At 47.1% G+C, this 21,902-nt stretch overlaps 1 protein-coding gene across 1 annotated transcript in view; it reads right to left on the reverse strand.

Moving 5' to 3' along the window:
* The window catches only part of VSTM4 (V-set and transmembrane domain containing 4), a 96,827-nt gene that overhangs the window by 50,486 nt on the left and 24,439 nt on the right, over positions 1 to 21,902 (reverse strand). Inside the window, exons 4-6 of the mRNA XM_008576040.1 lie at positions 20,271 to 20,339; positions 13,043 to 13,150; positions 414 to 447 (exon numbers count right to left, since the gene is read on the reverse strand). Of these exons, the coding sequence (XP_008574262.1) occupies positions 414 to 447; positions 13,043 to 13,150; positions 20,271 to 20,339 (211 nt within the window). The remainder of the gene's footprint in view (positions 1 to 413; positions 448 to 13,042; positions 13,151 to 20,270; positions 20,340 to 21,902) is intronic.

The raw sequence follows: 21,902 nt of genomic DNA on the forward strand, positions 1-21,902 counted from the left end.
TATACTACTTTGGAGGTGTGTACTGCTAGTGAAAAATGAAACATAGGACAAGTCAGCATTGGTAAAAGGGGATTCAAACTCTTTGTTGTCAGGAAGTATCAAAATGGTCTATCCAGCTGCAAACCCCTTCCTAAATAGGGGAGCAGCCCTGTAGGAGCACAAGCCAAGCCTCCTCTGGCATGCGTGTGGGGACAGCATGAGCCACATGCTCTCTGGACTCTCTGGGGGTGATAACCAGAGTGTGGAATCTGGGAACATGCAAATGCAGGCAGAACGCACATTTTTAGGCTTATTTGTGGACCAAAATGCAGACCTTTAAGTAAAGATACGAATTTAATCAATTTCTTGGTAATATCAAAAGAAAGTAAAGTAACAAAGAGTTTCATTTGAAAAAAGGAAGAAAACATTCCTACCTGTTTTGAGGGCATTTCACCAAATAATGTCTCACTGTGAAAGGAAAAAGAATAGAAGATGATAAATAAATGCTACTTTAGATTTATGTGCCCCAGGAATTCCCAGGAAAAGCAGGGGCCCAGGTGTTCTTGGGTGTCGGTGCTATGGCAGCCAACTCTCAGGGCTTGCACACTTCTCTCTGGGGGAGAAGAGCAGAGCCATCGCATGGACACCATAGTGACCTGATATTATCCCAGCCCTGGATCCAGCCAGGCACGAAGTCATACACAGACTTCCTGGTTACATAATAAAATATTCAGTTTTGGCCAAGGCAGGTTGGCTTGGGTTCTAACCTGAAGAGTCCTGGGATAAAAATCACCAGACTTCTGAGCTCTGCCTTACTCATGAGAAAGCCCTCTGGGGGCCAGATGGGACAACCTGTCTGCACTTAGAAGCTGCTCATTGTAACATGGGTTTGCATTCCCTGATTAATGCTCTTCCAAGACTAAAAAGAGGCCCTTGGGAAAACAATCTTGGAGAAAGACATCCTCCTACAGTAGATAGAGAAAAACCAAATTATTCTGGCCACAGAGGAAAAATAAGAATAGCTAGGCACTTAATAAAACAAGTGTCCAATCTAAGGCTCACAGTAAGTCTGCTTCAAATGGAAGTGAAGATGAAACAGCCAGGGAGACCCTGAGGTTGTGGGAGACTGTTACATCAGTGGCCCCAGTGAATCACATGTCTGTATATCTGTCCACCTCCATATGCGACCCCCTCCCACACTGTCTCTGCACTTGGTTACATGACTTGCCTTGGCCAAGGGAACATTAGCCAATGTGTCACAACAGAGGCATAAAAGGCATTCACGCTCTGGGGTTTGCTCTCTGTCTTGTTGCAGGGGACTCTTCTGCTACCACACGAGGCAGCCTGGCTAGCCTGCTGAACGATGAGACCACATGAAGCAGACACCCATTGTCCCAGCTGAGGCCCCAAAGCAACCAGCCCCAGCTGATCCGCCAGCAGACTGCAGCTGCATGAATGGCTCCAGCTGAGACCAGCAGAACTGCTCAGTTGAGTGCAGCCCAAATTGCTGAACTGTGGAATTGGGAGTAAATAAAATAATTGCTCTAAGCTATTATATTTGGGGCGATCTGTCATTCAGGCAATCAGTGCCGTTCCAGAGCAGGATGAGAGAACCTTAGTTTCAGAGGAGGTCACATAGGTTTACCTGGTCCAGTGCCCTACTAATACCTAACTCTATCTGCATTTCATTTACTGAGAGCCTTCTGTTTGCTGGATAGATGCAACAGTAATAAGAATCATAGTTAGTATTTATCGAACATTTCATATGTTCCTGACACTCTTCTAAGCTTACTATATGGATTAGTGGTCTGCAGTCTAGGGTTTGTACACCTCTGGGCACTGTTTGGAAAGAAAGTTTTAAGAGAATTGATTTCTAGCTCCTCATCTTCCATGAGTATTTTCTCCTAAGAATTCATTCTCTTGGAACGTGCCTGGGGTCTAACTGTACTCCTTTTCTTTCCCCTTCTCATATCACAAAAAGTCAAGGCACACATCCACCCACCCTGATTTACACTATGAAGACTTGTCCTAGGGAAAATTCCAGTGAGGCACCAAGCAAGAAATGATGTAAAATGTTGGTGACAGTGTGAGAAAGAGAATAACTAGTGACTGGCAGCTAACCCTTCTGCAAGGGGGGAGGTTTCTAATACCTTGCTTTCAATAAGAATTGAATAATGACCTAATCCAGCTGTCAACTGGTAGAATATTAAAAACCATTTCCGATGACAGATCATTATGTGGCTTTTCATATATAACTTGGAAGCAGTTTAAAGTATTGAGTGGTATAAAAAAATCTCATCCATTCCCACCTGTTTTTATATTGAATGAGGTATTTCAGAGCTAACATCTATTATCAAAATAGAAATTGAATTGATGGTGAATTCTATCCCTAAGCACATTCATACAAGCGTATATGAAGTAAAAATAAGAATCCACTTCAATAAAAATGCATTTCCAATCAAATTTTACTTATGATTATTAATTATTTATCTAAGTTTGCAATATATTTTGTGATATATTTATGTCATTTTGATTAATTTTATACTAATTTTCCAAATATCACTAGTTGTGTAATATTAATAACTCAATCTAGAAAAACATTTTAACCCATAAAGACTTATGGAATAAGGAAATTATGAAGTTATTAATTTAAATGTGTGCATATATATTATTTTACAAGTAAGTATAATAAGGTGGGCAATAAAGTACTTTCAAAACAAAAGATGTATTAAAGTAGGATAAAATTTTGTGGGAAAAATGGACTGAAAGTAAAAGTCCAGGGAGAAAAGGGACAGCACAACATTTCTAACCCTAAGGCTTGCTTGTGGGGTCTTTTTTCCCCTCATGGAGTCTTTAAGTAAATGGAGGTGGTGATTAAATTCAAGACATACAGATGCAAAAGAGAGAGATGTGTAACTGTTTCATTTCCAAGAGGTCAATATTTGTAATACTCTGGAAATCACATCCTTTGCAACAATTTACATTTATGATGAAAAAGTTTAGATATCAACAAAAAACCGATCAAGGGGGCGTCGTTTTTGAGATTATTTTAGGAGCTATGCAAGCAGAAATGTTTGAGGACCACAGTTTTGTGCTCTAATTTAATCTTCACAATAACCTGGTCATTACTCCTGTCTTATAGTGGAGGACTCTTAAGTACAGAGAGGCTAACAAACTTGCCCAAGGTCACACATGGGCTGAGTCGTGTCTCCTCTAAAATTCACATGTTGAAGTCCTAACCCTCAGTACCTCAGAATGCAACCATATTTGCAGATGGGGTCTTTAATGAGGTTTAAGTTAAAATGAGGCTAGTAGGATGGGCCATAATCCAACATCACTGGTGTCCTTATGTGAAGAGGAGATCAGGACACAGACATGCACAGAGAAAAGGCCATGTAAAGACACAGGGAGAAGAAGGCATGTACAGCCAAGGAGTTCACTGGTGTCCTTATGTGAAGAGGAGATCAGGACACAGACATGCACAGAGAAAAGGCCATGCAAAGACACAGGGAGAAGAAGGCATGTACAGCCAAGGAGAGAGGCCTCAGGAGAAACCAGCCCCACCAACTCCTGAGCCATGGACCTCCAACCTCCAGAGCNAACTTGCCCAAGGTCACACATGGGCTGAGTCGTGTCTCCTCTAAAATTCACATGTTGAAGTCCTAACCCTCAGTACCTCAGAATGCAACCATATTTGCAGATGGGGTCTTTAATGAGGTTTAAGTTAAAATGAGGCTAGTAGGATGGGCCATAATCCAACATCACTGGTGTCCTTATGTGAAGAGGAGATCAGGACACAGACATGCACAGAGAAAAGGCCATGCAAAGACACAGGGAGAAGAAGGCATGTACAGCCAAGGAGAGAGGCCTCAGGAGAAACCAGCCCCACCAACTCCTGAGCCATGGACCTCCAACCTCCAGAGCTGTGAGGAGATAAACGTCTGTTATCTAAGCCACCCGGGCCGTGGCCCTTTGACACAGCAGCGCGAGCAGACTGGCACACACGGGACGTGTCAGAGCTGGCAGCCAGGCTCCACAGCCTTCTCGTAGCTACTCTGCACCATTCTCAGAGATGCTGGCAGCTGGCAATAACTAATGGGTCAAAGAGGAAATCATAAGGGAAATTAGAAAATACTTTAGATGAAATTGAAAGCTCAGCATACCAGACCTTATGTTACACAGATAAAGCAGTGAATATATATTCTAATATTAATAAAGAAGAAAAGTCTCAAATCAACAGCCAAAACCTTCAACTGTCAGAAAGAAGAGCAAACTAAAACCAAAGCAAACAGAAATAATAAAGATGAAAGAAGTAAATAGAACCGAAAAACAATAAGAAAGCCAAATGTTGATCAAGATGGCATCTTCTACAGATGGAGAAACTGAGTCTCATGGGATAAGTGGCCAGCCCACTGTGCCACAGCTGGAGCCGGGCAGAGCTGAGACTGGAACCCAAGAGAACCCCACGAGCTGACCTGTGTTTTGGGAAGTCCAGTCCGTGGGCAGTGAGGTAAGCAGCCTGAAGATTGGGAATCGAGAGAGCAGGACAGGAGCATAGGGGGTTGAGTGTCCTGTGGGGGCAGGGGACCGACTAGGAAGGGTCAGGAGCCCAGTGAAGACGGTCAGGGCCAGAGTGCAGAAGATGCTCCCCTGCCAGCACTTGCCAACTGCTGGTTCCGAGGTCTCAGCCTGGTGTCTGCAAGGCCGAGGCTCCTGTTAATGAAGACGGTCTGCCCACAGGACCAGAAGTGAGTCCGGACACTGGAGGTGAGGCTAACAAGCATCAGAAAAATTGACTTCACCCAGACTCAGCCTTAAATATGCACAGCATAATCAGTGCTGATTAGGTAACTGTGTTAACCCAGTGTGGCTTCGACTTCCCCAGAAGCAGAGGCTGTAAGGCACAGATTTAAGTGCCAAGAGTTTCTGTGGGAGGGGATCCTAAGAGACTGAGAAGAGAAGGCAGCCAAGAGAGGGCGTGTGACGGAGCCAGTCCCCACCACGGGCCGTGGCCTGGCACCCAGGAGCCTGACCTGGAGGCGCCAAAGGACAACTCACGATGCAGTTCTTTTTAAATGGTGATCTTAGGATCTGTGGAACTTTGAAGACTCTTAAAAGGAAGGCCTGTTTTTCTCACCTCTCCTGAGAAGAAGCACCAGGCCCCAGGCCACTCCCAGCCTTTCTCCCCTCCTCAGCCGGGACCACGCTGCTCACAGTCCCCACCCCATGGCCAAACTCCCAGGTGGCACGTCCAGCCTGAAGGCTTTGCCTTCCACATATGGCCTTGTCCCTATCACCGCCACCACCCTGAATTGGGTGTCTTGGGGTGGAAGCGGCCATGCCCTCCCATCCTATCAGGCCCTGTGGTGGTGTCAGGACCAACAAGGTGTGACTGACCTTTCCCCCATTCTACCCGCTACTCCCTCACACCCTCCTCTGACCTCCAGGCCTTGCACAGACCCAGGATAGGACCTGTGGATGTTTCCTCTCTATTCACCCAGCGTTCCACACTTGCAGCGAGCACTGTAGCAGCCCCAGCATGGGGTCTTCATGCTTCATGCACAGTGAGTGCCCAGGAGCATTTAGTGAATGACGATGGATCACACTGCGGACTGACCCCCCACCCCCTGCGGCCCCAGCACAAGCAAGAGCCTCTGCGGCCTGGGAAAGCACTACCTACACTCGGGGTCCAGCCCACAGCCCCCTGCCTGCATTTCCCTGGGGGAAGAAACAGGACCAGGGGTGCCCCCTTCCTACACACATGAGCCCAGCCGCCACCAGGAAGCAGTCCTGCAACTGTGACCTTTCCAGGCCAGCACAGTTACAAGGATGGGACTGCCTCTCTTGGTCACCAAGCGGGAAGCCGGGGAGAAGTAAATTCTCTGCCTCCTGTTCCCTTGGCACAGAGAGCCATTTAATAGCCGTATTCATTCCATGAAAAGCACCAGCACACAAAGTTATCTATCTAGAGTTGCATTGTCTCTTTCAGTAGTCACAAGCCCCAGGTGTCACAAGCACTGGAAAGGTGACTAGTCATAAAAGGGATGTGCTGGATTTTGAAGCGTAGGATGCAAAAAGGAACGTGGAAAGTAACATCTCATTCATAGTCTTCATATATTGATACTTGCTGAGATGATATTTTGGATATGATGAGTTAAATAAAAGATACTGAAATTAATCCCATCTGTGTCTTTTTACTTTTTTAATAAATAAAAGGTCAAATTACGCCTCTGGCTCACATTGTATTTCTACTGGGACAGTGTGCCGGGGCGGCCAGAATGGCTAATGTGGCTGCAGGGCTGATCACAATTAGGAAGATGAACCCCACCCTGGGGTAGTGTCCCCTGGAGCTGCCCACGCCCAGGACTGGAGGTCACACTGCACCAGGAAAGGCATCTCCCACAGCCCTAGGAGGTAAGTGGGATTCTCATCCCCGTTTTACAGTGACAGGACCTGGAAGCTCGGAAGACCCGCTCTGCAAAGGCAGGAGCTGGAATCCAGGCTCTACGTCCAGTGCTCTTTCTACCAGGCTACTGGGGAAGCTTAAGAGCACCCACAAAGGAAAGACAGGAGTTCTGTGGGCCTGAAGAGAGAGCCAGCCGAGCCTCCTGGCACACACTGAAAAACAGAGGCTCCCCTCTGCTCCTCCTCATCCACAGGCCCCCATGCTGTGCTTTGTGGCCCCCTTCCTCGGGAAGACCCGCTCTGCAAAGGCAGGAGCTGGAATCCAGGCTCTACGTCCAGTGCTCTTTCTACCAGGCTACTGGGGAAGCTTAAGAGCCCCCACAAAGGAAAGACAGGAGTTCTGTGGGCCTGAAGAGAGAGCCAGCCGAGCCTCCTGGCACACACTGAAAAACAGACGCTCCCCTCTGCTCCTCCTCATCCACAGGCCCCCATGCTGTGCTTTGTGGCCCCCTTCCTCGGCCCTGACTGGGACGCAGCCCCCAACTGCCTGTGTCTGGTGCCTCAGAAGGAAAGGCCCCAGGCTCTCAGAAGCAGAGGAGAGCAAATTTATGGACGGGGAGGTGTGGGTGCTTTGCAAGCCTGAGGGAGCCCTGTCCCCAGTTCTCGCATATTGAGTGCCAGCTGCACCACCGTGTCGCAGCCCACACTGCAGAGTACAGCAAGAGAAATGAGGCCTCTCCTCTTCTCCATGTGGTTCCAGCATGCCAGAAAAACTAAGCTTTTAAAAGCTCAGACACAGAAGGTTGGGGGATAGTTGGGGCCACCCTGAGGCAGCAAGTCTGGACTAATTCTCCGAGAAGCAAAGGCCTTCGGAAATCAGTGTGCTTGAGAAACCACTAGAAAAACTCAGGGCCAGCCCTGGGCCACCAGGACTGCTGTTTTTCAGAGTGAGTCAGAGCTGCAGGGGCCCTGGGATGAGGTTCAGGGCACTCTTGCACTAACAAAGAGGGGGGGATGGAGATTCACAGCTCGGGAGGGGGTGGGAAGCACGCTTCTGCTTGGCGAGCACCACGTGGGTGCCAGGAGCTCCAGCTCACGTGACAGCTGAGCACTCCCGGAAGCAGAGCAGCGCCAGGCCTGGCCCAGGGCAGGGCTGCTGGAAGGCTGGGAATGAAGAGGACCCTGGCTTGCAGCATGGGCTTTGTTTATCTCAGGGACCCCCTGGGCTGGAGACAGCTACTCTGATGTCTTCTTCCAGCCAGATATTGCTGCGGGTGCAGGGGAGCAGGTCCATGTGTGTGAGTAGCCTGAAAACCCGATGCGCTGCAGCCCTGCACAGGCAGGAGAGAACTGCTCTCCTATCTATGGTCGGGATGCTGGAGGCCCAGCAGACACACATCTGCACAGAAAACTTAGAAACTGTCAGTGTGACCGGGGCCCCTAGAAAGGCCTGAGCACTCCTCAGACCCAGCACTATTCCCAGTACTTTATAAGTATCACCAATGTTTGTCAACACGGTGCAAGTTGGTTGTAGTGCAATGCACTGAATGCAGGAGTATGCTGAATTTGAGTTATGAGCGTTGTTGGTTTTTAGCAGGGTCATTTCTGAGGGTCATGTTTGACTTGGCCTACAAACACTTGATTGCTCCCAGTGAGAGCCATAACCACCACAGCCAACCCACAAAAGGAGCAGCCTCCCAGACAGTCTGGCGTGAGGGGATCTGTCCTGTCCCTGCTCTTACTCTGGCACCTGCTAGAACCTGCTCCCTTGGGATTGCTGCTACCCCATGTCCCAATCCCCTCCCATCACTGCTTGGACACAAACAGTGCACACTCCTCAGGAGCTAGCTGGCTGCCAGAGCCATGAGTGGTCACCATCATGCCCCAGCTACCTGGAGTCATGGGCTGTCTCCCTGGCCCCTCCCTGGCTGGGGACCTCCCTTGCTTCTCACTGGGTGTGGCAGTGGGAAAGACAGCAGTAAAGTATTCTGTGAGTTAAAGATGACCAGAGACTCCTTGCCACTCCAAATCTGGGCTGCCCTTGCAACTTGCTTAATCCAACAGAATGGGGGAGAGTGAAGCCGTGCTGCGATCCAGTCAAGGCATGTCCTTGGAGCCTAGAATCACCAAGCAGGCAGGTCTGGCTACCTGCTGGTGAAATCACAGGCAGGGAGAGTGACGGCACCAGCCCTGCTGTCCCATATTCTCAGAGGCAGGCCCCAGGGCTGGGAGTGGCATCCTCCTGGCTCTCCAGTTCCATACAACTCCAGATGACACTAGGTGTCACTGCCAGAAGAACCGTCCATCTAAGCCCAGCTCAGGTTTCTTTAAGCAAATAAATGTTGTTGTAAGCCACTACTTTTAGGGTGAGTTGTTATGCAGAAATAGATACCTCCAACATCTGGGGATCACCAGTGTGTGTTCTCTAAGAGCCCACTCAATGACAGGATGCTCTTAGTTACATCTTCAGAACCAGGAAAGAAATCTCTGACCAACTTAAAGCAAGGCCATATTTATCAGATCCCTTCTGTCCCATCACATCATTTTGTTAGTAAATGTAATAGACAAAAAATGTTTGGAAGGGTCCTGTAATCCAGACCTCATTGGAAGCTTGGGGTTCCTCACTGCAAATCCACCTGCCAACCTGCTTCTGGAATGCCACTGGTTCTGAGCCTAGACCTGCCTTCCCGCGCCCCCTAAAGGCAACTGAATGCTCCCAAACCCACCTTGCAGCAGTGACAGGGCTCTAGGAGGATGGCTTCTGTTGAGGTATGACACTGGAAGGCACAGGGTTTGGATCTGGGGTGGCTGGGTTTGGGGTCCTGAGCAATATTTGGGCAATTCACTATGGCTCTGCATGCATTGCCCTTGCTGTCTTGACTAGGAAATGAAACTTAATAAAACAACTGACACTCCAGAGAGAGCATTAGGACAGAATCAGACCCACATACAAAGAGCATCCCATTTGACGGTGACTCCCTCCTGGACCTGTCACCAGGGGTTCCCGGAGGCCTTGTTTCCTCCAGCTCAATGGAAAGAGCAGCAGACCTAGGAATAGTCTGCTCAAAGACCATGGTTTTCAGTGGAGATGGTCCTGCCCCTGCTCCACCCCCCAGGGGCAACTTGGAACTCTCAGGGGATGTTTCTGATTATTGCATTGATTGGGAATAGTACCTGACAATTGGTAAGCAGAGAGGAGGGACGCTGGCCATCCAGCAATATGCAGGACAGTCCACAAATGAAGATCTATCCCACATGACTTGACTGACCTTCCTGATATTCGTGTGGGGGAAAAAAAAACTGTTCACGAGAGCCTGGGACCTAAGTCCATTTTACACACAAATGTAAGGTGTGTTTTTGCTCCATTTTAATACACACAAATGTAAAGGGTGTAAAAATCACAGGAAGAGTGTACTGTTTTATTCAAAACCTTATGGACAGTTGTGATGTTAGAATTCCCGTCGCTATGAGCAGGGCCACTCCTGGATGTTGCAGCATATCTGCATCAGCCCACACTTGGGCCTGACACATGTTTATCGAGTCCTCACATATGCATACATGTACTTATCTACCCTTTATCTCAAGTGTCACATGTAAAGGATTACTGCCTTCTCTGAAATTTTCTGAAATTGACGCTTATACACAAGAAGAGGTGCAATACTAAAATCTGTTTCATGGTGTTATAAATTACTTTCCTTTTATTTCTTCTTTGTAAATCACTAAATTGATTGGGGTTGGGAGTACAGGAAGCATATCTTATCTATGAATTTTATTTCAAGATAGAAATGGGATCGTTTTGAAATATTTTTGTGAGGGGGGGGTATTGAGTGGGACGGAGTTAAGAACTAGCTCTAAGGCCTTGCTGCTCCAAGGGCAGCCTCAGAGCAGAGCTGGTTAGAGATGCAGGATCACAGGCCTGCCTCAAGTACTAGATCGGAATCTGCATTTGAGCAGGTTCCTCAGTAAATGGTCTGCTCCTGAAGGTCTAGTGAGTGCTTCTTTAAGGGCCCAGCTAAAGGGGAACACCTGGACAAACTATGCACAGTCTTCGTCTTTGGCCCCAAGATGTACCTGGGAGGTACCTGGCTTCTAGGGCTACAAAGGGACAGGACCTGCCTTGCCAGGGCCATGGGAAGCCAGCTGAGCCTGCAATGGGAGAGGTGCACCAGACCAAAGCCACGCTCCCCAGGAGCTGCAGGAGCTGGGTAGAGCTGTTTGGGAAGAATCTGCGCAACCACCACATGGAAGGCTGAAAGACAGTTCTCTTGGCGAGGTCAGCCCCAGATGGCTGCGGTTTTCTTGCACAGAAACGTGAGAGGCTTGGGATGAGTCTGGTTCTGAGCCTCACCTCTGCCACCGCCTAGTTGCATGGTGTTCTCCTGCTCCTCAGCCATGCTCTCTGTGGAATGGGAGTGATGTGGCTGTCATTCAGATCACATGAGAACATTGAGAGCCAAGAGAGGTGCCTGGCCCCTGGTAGGTGCTCATACAAAGCTCTTGGCAGCCAAGTAGGGCTTTCAGATGCTGAGCACAGATGCACACAGGCCGTCTGGAGCCCACCCCAGTGAGGATGGGCAGCTGGGAACCCATTCTCTACAGGCTTTCTGTGAGGCCTGGGCTCCGTGTGCCCCAGCCTGCCCTTCTTGGCTTGGGAGGAGGATATCTCTGGACCTAACCATATTGCTTTGATGCCCTCACCTGCCCAGGGCCTAGCGGGGCCTGCAGCTGAAGTCAGGCTCTCTCATGCCCTGAGTCCGGGCAGAGGGGTCCTTAGGGCATAACTGGTTTAGAAACCGCTTGTATGGTCTCCCAACTCCACCGGTTGGGAGTAAAACACCAGAAAACAAGCCCATTTGTCCACCATTTGTTGAGCATCTGTCATGATTCCAATTCCAAGGGAATGAGTCTAGCGTGTGGTCCCTGCCTTACATGTCATCCTCTTGAAGGCAGGAAATGCCAACGCCCACGTGCAACATGTGCCACAAGCTCCTAAAACCAGCCAAGGGCTGAGAACAGAAAGAAAGCTTGGGTGCTGCGGATGGGGACTGCGGGGGAAGTGGCACGGAGAAGGCTCCCAGAAGTGGCTTTAGAAGACAGCACAGAGACACACACAGGCTGATGGGAAGGTCACGGGCTCCGGAGGAAAAAGACGTGGGTGACAGCCCTCACTCCAGCACCAGCCCCTGAGTGTGCTGGCATCCTCCGCTGTCCCTGAGGATCCCTAACCCCCCTCGTGCACCCTGCTGGGCCCAGGAGGCTGCCCTCTGCACCTTCCTGCCCCCCTGCCCCCTCAGTGGGAGATGCAAGTGGGGGGAAGAGAGGGGCTGAAGAATGCATGACCTCGGCTCCCCCTCTGCTGCCTCCTGGTCTGTCACTGGTGGGGCCCCTCTCCTGAGGCTCCTGTTGGTGACACCTCTGCCACAACTGCAGCCCTTGCACATTCCAGAAAGTTCTCCTCCCCTTGTCCCTTGAGGTCTAGGGTGAGAACAGCTTCCTGGGGGTGCTGGTCCCCAGACATGTCGCCTCCCTCCCTGGTTCCCTTAGCCTTACCCACATGTCTGGAGAGAGTCCCCTCTGTAAATGCTGCTCAGTTTCCCTGTTTTTCTTCAAGCCATGACAACCGAATTAACACTTCCCAGCTTTACGACCTTGAGCTAATAGTGATAATCATTATGTATCATTATAACCATATGTCGTCGTAAATACAGGACATTTACTGGGTGCCAAAATGTGTTAAGTGTCTTGAACACCTCTCTCTTTTTTTGTAACTCTGTCCTCACATGATCCTGTGAGACTGCAACTGTTTCCAGGTACTGGTGAGGAAGGCGAGGCAGAGAGGGGCAGCCAACCCGGGCAGCGGAGGCTCCAGGGCACCAGTCCTTCTGATTGCAGAGCTCAGCTGTACGCGGGGCAGCACTGGGAGCGGCAGCAGCCTGGCTGTTTTGGAAATTTTGAAGAAGGGACACAGGGAGGAGCTCCCAGAGGAAACACTCCAACAGGAGCTGCTGGACGTGTGGGATCGAGGCCCAGTGAGAGGCGGAGATTGGAGAGAAAGCAGCAGCACACACAGGGAGCCAAGAGGCAGGAGGACTTCGTCCCTGGGAAAGAAGCCTCAGGAGAGGCTGGGCTGAGGGCAGAAGCAGGGAAACAGGACACTAAGAAGACAGGAGATAGAAGGGTGGACAAGGAAGGAAGAGAGGGGGACACTTCCCGAGTCCTGTCTGCCTGCCGAGCAAACCCTCACCAGAACACTCCCTCTAAGGACGAAGGTGTCGATATGCCCTTTTGTAAAGGAGGAAACCCAAGTTCAGAATGGTTCAGGAACCTGGCCAAAACCTCGTCCAAAAACTCAGTCTGAAGTGGCAGAGCCAAAATGCAACCCCAGGATCATCTGACCCACAGCCGCAGGAGGGAACCTCAGAAACCGAGGCAGGAAGGGACTTGAGGAAAGGGGGGAATTAAACGACGTCTCTGCATGGTCACAGTTTACTTTAGTGGCATTTAAGGGGAACACGTCTCGCTCACTTTGCTCACCAGTCACAGGTGAATAGCCCCAGACTCAGTGTATTTTTCCACCAAGGGGACGCTTTGCCATCATCTTCCACCTATCTGGGCTGGGTTGTGCTCCCTCCTGACATGACTTTATCTGTTTTCTTACCTCTGGACTTCCTCTTGCTAAACACGGACTGGCAGACGATGACCAGCGTGAAGAGCAGGACGCTGAGGATCCCGACGCAGCACACGAGGACGGCGTACACATAGAGATCTGAAAGGCAAGGACACAGCAGGATCACCCTCATGGGGACGCATCAGGGGAAGTGCCTGGGCACAAAAACAGTCAAAGATGGAACTTTGAAAATCCCAGTACTACAGTAATCGAGGTAGTGTGGTATTGGTAGAGGGACAGACACAGATAATTGAAACAGGGAGCCCAGAAATAGACCCACCCAAGACGCTCAATTGATTTTGGCAAAAGCACAAGAGCAATTCAATGGCGGAAGGACAGCCTCTCCAATCAATGGTGTTGGAGCAAGTGGACTTCCACTGGCAAAAAATAACATTAAAATAAACCTCACACATTATACAACAATTAACTCAAAATGAACCACAAGCCTAAATGTGAAATGTAAACTAGAAGACTTTAAAAAAAAATAGGAGCAAACTTTGGGATTTAAGACTAGGCAAAGAGTTCTTAGGCCTTATACCAGAAGCACCACTCATTAAGTAAAATGTGATAAATTTGATTTTATCAAAATTAAAAACTTTTGCTCTGTAAACAACCATATGAAGAGAATTAAAAGTCAAGTTACAGACTGGAATAAAATATGTGTAAACCACATATGCAATAAAGGACTAGTATCTAGAATATAAAGAACACTCAAAACTCAGCAGTAAAAAATAAACAAACAATCCTATAAGAAAAATGAGCAAAACCCACAGACACATTTCACCAAAGAGAATAAACAGGTGGCAAATAAGCACCTAAGAAAACGTTCGACTTCCTGAGCCATTCGTTAAAGAAATGCAAAATGAAACCGTGGTGAGATGTCTCACACGCCTTTCAGACTGGCTAAAATAAAACACAGTGACAACGCCAAATGCTGGTGAGGATGGGTACACACCGGGTCACTCAGACAGGGCTGGTGGGAGCGTAAAGTGGCACAGCCACCCTGGAAAACAGTGTGCAGTTTCTTGAAAGACACACCTGTAACCACCATTCAACCTAGCAACTGCACTCCGGGCATTCGTCCCAGAGAAACAGCAACTTTAGCTCAGCAAAGACCTGTACATGGATGTTCATAGCAGATTTATTCAGGATAGCCCAGAACTAAAAACAAAGATGTCCTTCACTGGGTGAGTGTTTAAACAAAGTGTGGCACATGGTTGTCACTGCATACCCCAGCAATAGGAGGGGACCACTGCACTCCAAAGATCAACTTTATTACTGATCTGATCAATAAAATGCCAAAACCGTGCAGGAAGTTTTGAAAAGGGAAGCCAAAAGCATTATTTGAACCTTCTATGAAGAAAAATACTACAGATGTTTGTACTTAGCCAATGTGTGAACTTAACAAAAATTGTACGAACTTAACAAAAATGTTTCTCTGCTGCCTTAAATTTCTTCAGTCAACAGACATTTATTATCAGTCATGTTCAATACTCTTCCAGGCACAAGAAATATAAAGATAAACATACAAAGGTTTTCCCTTCAAGAAATCAGAGGGCCATGTGCTAACTGCAGCGGTAAGAGTGTGTGCTCAGTACCAGGAACGCACAGCGGGGCTTCCAAGACGCCTAGAGCCCTGCGCTACATTGTACTGAAAATAACACAAAACACAGAAATGCATAGAGAAAAAGTTATTGGCCATCCCGTTGCTTGAAATAACTGCTGCTAACGAGTGGTGCCCTATGATGTCTCTGCATATATTTTACAATTGGGCTCATACAATTTCACATCTTGCTCTTTGTCTCATTTTCTCAGTAGACTCTATTCAAAAATTGATTCTGAATCGTTTTGAAACATATGATAAAAATTTATCATATTAACGTATCATTACTGATGATTTAACAATCTCTTCCTGTTAGCTACTTAAAGTGTTTACCTGTTCCCCATAGTAAATAATTCTGTAATGAACATTCATAAACTTTAACCTTAATGCACATTATGTTCTTCAGATTGAGTTCCTAGAAGTGGAATTGCTGAGTGTGCGGGAATGCACCTCTGTAAGGCCCTTGGGACATGAGGAAGCAGTTAGTTAAGTGCTTAAACTGAAAAAGCACAGGGGCTGGGGTGGCGGGTGGCTGGATTCCCCGGGCAGCCTACAGAGGCAGGTCAGGCTTATGGCCACTGAGAGGGAAGGGGACTGGGATGGAATCAGACATTCACTTCCTTTTGACTCCCCCTCCCTGACCTGGGCCCTGGAGAGGCCCAGTGCCACCTCTGTCCCTGGAGTCCATGAGACCCTCCTGTGTTCTTAGGGTCAGTCAGTGTTTTTGCCTAAGCTAATTTGAGTAGGTTTCTGTTCCTGGCAACTTAGAAGTCTGGGCTAAAACTACAACAGGTAGAAAGTGCCACAGGACAAGGTTGCAGGTGAAAGGAGCATGTGCACTGATATTTAAGGGAGCAGGGCAGGCAGGCAGGAGGGAGGAAAGTCTCCTACAAAGGACCTAGAGCTAGTCATGGGAAAGAGAAGGACTGAAGAGAAAGTTCTAGAACCCAAGAGTGAAGAATTGTAAGCAAGATCCCTTAATAGCACCAAGTTCTGCTGGAAAACACTCACTGGGTTTTCCCACTAGGAAGCTACTGGGAAAGTCCTGGCGATAAGCCATTTCAGCAGGATGGTGGGGGCAGAAGCCGGATTAGAGAGGTCAAGGAGTCAACAGGATGCGAGAAGCCTAAGAAATAGAGAAAAGTCTCTCATATAACTGAAATCAAAACCGCCTTTCTGTGCAGGCCCCAGTGTCTGTGATGTGTGGGCTTTGTAGATGAATAGGGTAGAGAATTGTTTGTGCTCAGAGTTAGGGCAGAGGCTTGGGCCTCCATTTAAACCACATGAAACGCAGCCAGGGGCTCTTGGATTCTGTCCAAGACACTTCACAACACACAGAGGGACAGAGCAGAGTTCACAGACCGGGGTTCATGACAGGATACCAGGATACATAAGGGGCCAGAACACGGTGAGCACACGGCCAGTCCCGGATTCACATACCGTTGAGCAAACTACGCTGGGAACAGGACTGCAAGCCACTTCTGGCATGAGAGGGTAGGGACACTACATGGTCACGTTGCCATGAGACAGAACGTGGCACAGGTGGATGCAGCATCTGCCTTGAAGGGATTCAGAGATGTGGGCCTCTGGACCAAAAGCCAGGGCAACGAGGCTTCGGCCTCATTCTTGGAATGGAGAGAAAAACTGTCTTACTAAGGTTTCTGCGCCACAGGAGCAGAACAGCTGAGGCGAGTTCACCTCTTCACCTGACCTCTTTCCCTGGTTTGGGGACTGCGGGAACCAAAGAGGGACAAGGTTGCCAGTGAGAACTGTGGCAGGTGGTTCTCCCACAAGCTCCCCAGCAGCAGACGGTGGACATCGGGGCCTGCTCTGCCCTGGCAGGAGGCGAGGGGCTTCAGCAGGTTGGAGCTATGGCTTCAGATCACATGGCACAGACGGTGCTCTCCCTGGGCAGCAGGGCTACGGAATCACAAAACATCTGGCCAGTCCAGAAAGCTCAGCCACACTGGGCTGAGGACACCAGCCAGAAGCACCACACGTGGGTGGGTCTCCACACACACACAGGAACAGTCGTGGCTGCTCTCTGTTGTGCTCTTGAAGCTACAGGAAGCTTAAAAAGTGTCGCCTTACAGGAGAAGAAAATCTCAGAAAGAATACTTGATGGGCAGCCATCTGTACCCAAAGTTCTGGTTTTCCCTCCTGTCCCAACCATTTCTGCTGCTGTATAAAGACAACCATCCTGCTGATCTACTCAAAGCACCGAAAACACCTCCCCAGTGCTCTCTGCAAACAAGGGTTAAACTCTGAGCCCTTGAAGCCAGGGTCACAAACTCCTAAGACTCCACGTATTTGCGAGTCAGCTGGTGAAAAGCTGTGCCATGCCTCTGCTCCAGGGGATGTCCTCAGCTAGAATGCCAGTCTCACATTGCTGCATCTTCCGGCTTGTCCTTTAACATTTTATGTAAAAATCTAATTATACACGTTGGCTCAAAAGTTGTAAAACTCAGACCAGGCCAAACAACAGTTGTTGGAAGGCTAAAGCTATAAACCTTCAAGCCCATATTTAACAAAACTTTTGCACTTAACCAAATCTAGAATTAGCTTTTAAAATATCACATATACACACCAGAAATAATTCTTAAAATCATGTTACATTCTCTGAAAGCATTTGCAGTGTTATCTTTTGCCATTGTGCTTCCAAAGGCACTGTTGCCACTTTGAGACTAAACTGCAAGCTGCCATGCAGAAGACCTTCAGGCCTCCATGCAGCAGACGGCGGGCTGTGGGCTGGAGTGGCCACACACGCCCAGTGAGGCCGAGGCAGGGTGCACGCACGACCACAGAGCGCCACACCCCCTCACAGACAGCCCAGCCAAGTCAGGGAGAGGCAGAGGTACCTGTTGCCCAGCAACTCTGATCCCAGCAGGGGTATTCAGCACTGCTTTGAAACACGGTGGCCCCAGAATTCCTCAGCACAGTCAAGGAATCCCACTCTCTCTCCCACGACCAAGTCAAGAAAGTCAATGTCAGTATTCTACATTTCCAGAGCAAATGCAAAAGCCTGGGAGATCACAGTTCTGGAGATAAAACTGTACTTCTACTATTTTTTATTGCAGCCTGTAATACCATCTTGCTCCAGGTGAAATACCTGAGTGATAGCCCCGAGGGATTTTAGCTCGCTCTAGCATCTCACCAAGAGTTCTGACAATCAATGCCTTTTTTGTGCAGCAGGCACAGAGCCAGGCTGATCTGAGCCCCTGGAGGATGGATATCCATCTGCAACCCCTACTATAGCTCTCCCGGCCAGGAACAAAAGGGCAAAACGCCTGGGATTGTGCTCCCAGGAGTTTCAACTGAACCCCTGACCTTGCCCAAGCTGTAGCTGGGTTAAAAAAGCCGAACACCCGGATGCTGCTGCTGCTGCTGCCTCTGCCGAAATCATAGAGAAAGAACACTTTGGAAACAGCTGCTCTGAGGCACACATCATACACAGAGAGAAATCCAGTTCTGCCTTTTTGAAGGGAACTGATTCTGTTGAGAAGAGAGCACATGTTGGGCTACAGATTTCTTGTAGAGTTAGGTCAAGAGCCACCCCGACATTCTATAGCTACACACGAATTATAAAATATATGCTTTAGAGGTGTTGATTATGCTGCCAGGTGTGTTGGGATTAAATGTTACAATCCTTCCAAACATATAAAGTTTTATTTTTTGTACCATGGTATTTTCAAAATACGGTCTTCAGACCACTTGAATCGGAACTACCTCGGGCTCTGAGAAAGTGCAAATTCTTTGATCCCTTCCCAAAGTCATAATCAGAATCTCAGCAGGGGAGCCCAGAGTCTGCCCAGGATATTCTTATGCATCTGATGATGAACTTCGCTTGGCTGTCACATCCCCAGGGACCTACCTTATGAACCCCTAGGCCTTCTCCATAATCCTCACCCTATCACGGTGCCCAGTCATAGGGCGGCTCCAAAAAGATAGGGCAAAAATCAGGGTTGCCTGAATTTTATGAAATAGCAAGAAGAGGGGTAAATCTTGCTTTTTCTACTGTTCTACTCAATGGGAAGCAAAGTCACTTTCGACTCTACGCCAGTGAATAGGTATTCCCTGAGTGAGAGGCCCAGGGAGAGAAAGGGGGGTTATTTTGCTGAGAGAAGGTCATCAAATAAGAAAAAGGCAGCTACAAAAAGTGCAGAAGGAAAGTCAGCAATACAAAGAATCATTGTTGGAGTAAAGTACAATCTCATAAATGAAACACTTGTGACTACAAAACTAAACAATAAATCCTAGTGGCCTATGTGGGTGACACCTTACGGTTTGCAAATGATGTTCATAATTAAAGTTACATTTTTCTAAGAGAAAATGTGCTCAACCCACTGCATTATAACTAGTTATTGGAAGAAGTAGGTTTGAATCCATGTGCTCCCCTCCTAAGGCCAGCTTTCTTTCCACCTCACCACCCACTGGGTCTACAAAGGGCAATGTGAGGCCCCAAGGCACGCGCATCTCCTGAGATCCTTCTGGCTAGATGATTCATCATCAGTAAATGCCGTGCCTTCAGAGGACGTACTCTTTCCAAAGTCCCTGACCACCTCTGAACATTAGCCAGTCCTTCCCTGATCAAAGGCGCTGCCTGAGAACTCCAAAGCATGTTTTTCCATTGCTATGGTCATGATCCTCAACCACTTTGTAATAATTTCTCTGAACTTTCCTTACTACATGGCAGGGTTTTTCAACCTCAGCACTCTTGACATTTGGGGTCAAAATTCTTCATTGTTGGAACTGCGCTGTGCATTGTAGGATGTTCGGCATCATCTCCAGCTCCACTAGATGCCAGTAGCACCCCCACAGTTGTGGTACCCAAAAAAGTACCCAGACATTTTCTAATGTCCCCTGGAGGGCCAAAAATCACCCCTGCCCTAAGGTTCAAACCTGAGTACATATCAGAATCACCTGGAGGTCTTGTTAAAATCCAGATTATTCGGAGGTCTTGTTAAAGTCCAGATTATAGGCTTCACCATTAGAGTTCTTGATTCTGGAAGCTGGGGATGGGCCCAACAATGTGCATTTGTAGTATGATCCCAGGTGACACTGATGCTGCTGGTTTGAGACCACGCTTTGGGAATCACTGATCTAAGGCCATGGTTTTCAGCCTGGCTGCACGCTGGAATCACCTAGAAACTTTTAATAAGTTCCAACCAAATCAGAGTCTCCAGAGATGTTGTCCAGGCTTCAGTGTTTTTAAAGCTCCCCCAGCGATTCTAACATGGATTGAAAATCACTTGCTTAAGGTTTTCAGTTTCTAGAACTCTAAACTCCTTAAAAAATTTGAAATAAAATGTAGTCACAGTAGATGTACTTTACACTTTTATATCACTTGAAGATCCCTCCCTAATATCACCTAGCAGTAGGAATTTTGGAGCAAAACAAAACAAAGAAAGATTATGCGGATTGGTGCTGTAACCTCCACTCTTTCAAAACCCATGGGCTGATATCATCAGGAATTCCCATCTTAGCAAGTTTAGGCCAAGAAAACAACTTGATGTTATTGCAAAACAAATAAGTTAGGGTCCTTTCTTCCTATTCTACTCCTTTCCCGTTGTCTAAAAGTGAGGCTGCACCTTAAATAAACAAATATGCAAGCTTTACCTTCAAAAAAAGCCCAGGTCTCTTTCTTTTTCTCAAAGGATGAATCTTCAGAAGCTTTGAGGGAAATCACTGTAAGACAAAAACAAAACAACACAGCATGAAGTACAATAGCTTATAGTCCTGGCTCATATTTTAACCCAAAATAATGCTATATGGTATATATGGCACTTAGATTTATAAAGTCATTTTCACCTGTGCAAAACCATGCTTAATTGTCATAACTCACATGTGAGGGAGAGGTGCAGTGACTTACACCTCCCAGCTGAGAAACCCGGGCACAGGAGAGACAAAGTTGCCCATATTTCAAAACCAATAAATGGCTAAGCCAGAACTCAGTTCCATAAAAGCCCCACCTGCCCCATATACTTGCAAAATACAGAGTTCCCCAATGGGAAGTCCAAGAAGCAAAACATTATTTTACCATCTTAGTGTGAAGTCTTTCTAAAACACAGTGTGCTTGCTCAAGTATTCATAGATAAAGGAGCCTAAAGTCATAGATGACTCATGGTCAGTGCTCTGTGCCCCATTCTTCTCCATGCAAGACAATCCTACAGAGCAGCAGGCATCTGATGCTGAGATTATTGTGTTTACTTTAAGTTAGTGGTTGATCACTGAATTTACTATGCCTACTTTCAATAGGCAGGGAAACAGAATTAGGTTCACCATGTAAAAACTTTGAACATCACTCTAAGGAGTCTGGAACTATAAAAAGTTTCCATGCATAGGGGTAATATCATCACAGGTAAAAATCTAAAAGTTTAAAACATAAAATGACAAAAAATGTAAAATACTAGGGAATGAAATTCTTGTCCAATAGAACTTTCTAAGATAATGGAAATATTCTATATCTGCACTGTCCAGAACAGCAGCCACTGGCCACATGTGGCTATTGAGCACTTGAAATGTGGCTAGTGTGACCATAAAACTGAATTTGTAATTTTATTTAATCTTAATTAATTTAAATTTAAATAACCACATGTGGTCAGTGGCTACCACATTGATGAGCTCTAGAGAAGAGAATCTAAGACCCAAATAAAAAACAAAGGTAGTTGAAATGAAGATTCAGTCCATATGAGAGGCAAGGAATATGGCAAAGATGACCTAGAATTTTAATTCAATTTACTGTCCTGTCCACAAACTTTTGTGTTATTATTGTCATGGATTTCAATTTTCAATTTTTCATCCTTTTGTCTCTCTGGGACTTGCACTTTATATTTTCTATTGACCTATCTTCCAGATCACGAATCTTCTCTTCATCTGTGTCTAACCTGATGTAAAATCCCTCTATTAAGGTCTTAATTTCATTTATTGTATATTTCAGTTCTGAATTATCCATTTAATTCTTATTTATATAATCCAGTTCTCTAATGAATTTCTCCAGGTTGTCATCTAATTTCTTGACCACCTTAATTATATTTTTTAATTTCTATGCCTGATAACTTTCCTATCTACATCACTCATAGACTTGTTTCTATTATCTATTTTTGCTTTGATCTTGTCCCTTGGTATGTCTGATAATTTTTTCTAACCGAATACCAGACATTGTATGTGGGAGAAATCATGGAGGCTCTGGATAAAATTGTAATTTCTTTTTTTTTTTTTTTTTTTTTTTTTTTTTTTTTTTTTTCCGTT

Source organism: Galeopterus variegatus, unplaced genomic scaffold, assembly GCF_000696425.1.
Source record: "Galeopterus variegatus unplaced genomic scaffold, G_variegatus-3.0.2 Scaffold1276, whole genome shotgun sequence".
In the NCBI taxonomy this organism is placed as follows: domain Eukaryota; kingdom Metazoa; phylum Chordata; class Mammalia; order Dermoptera; family Cynocephalidae; genus Galeopterus; species Galeopterus variegatus.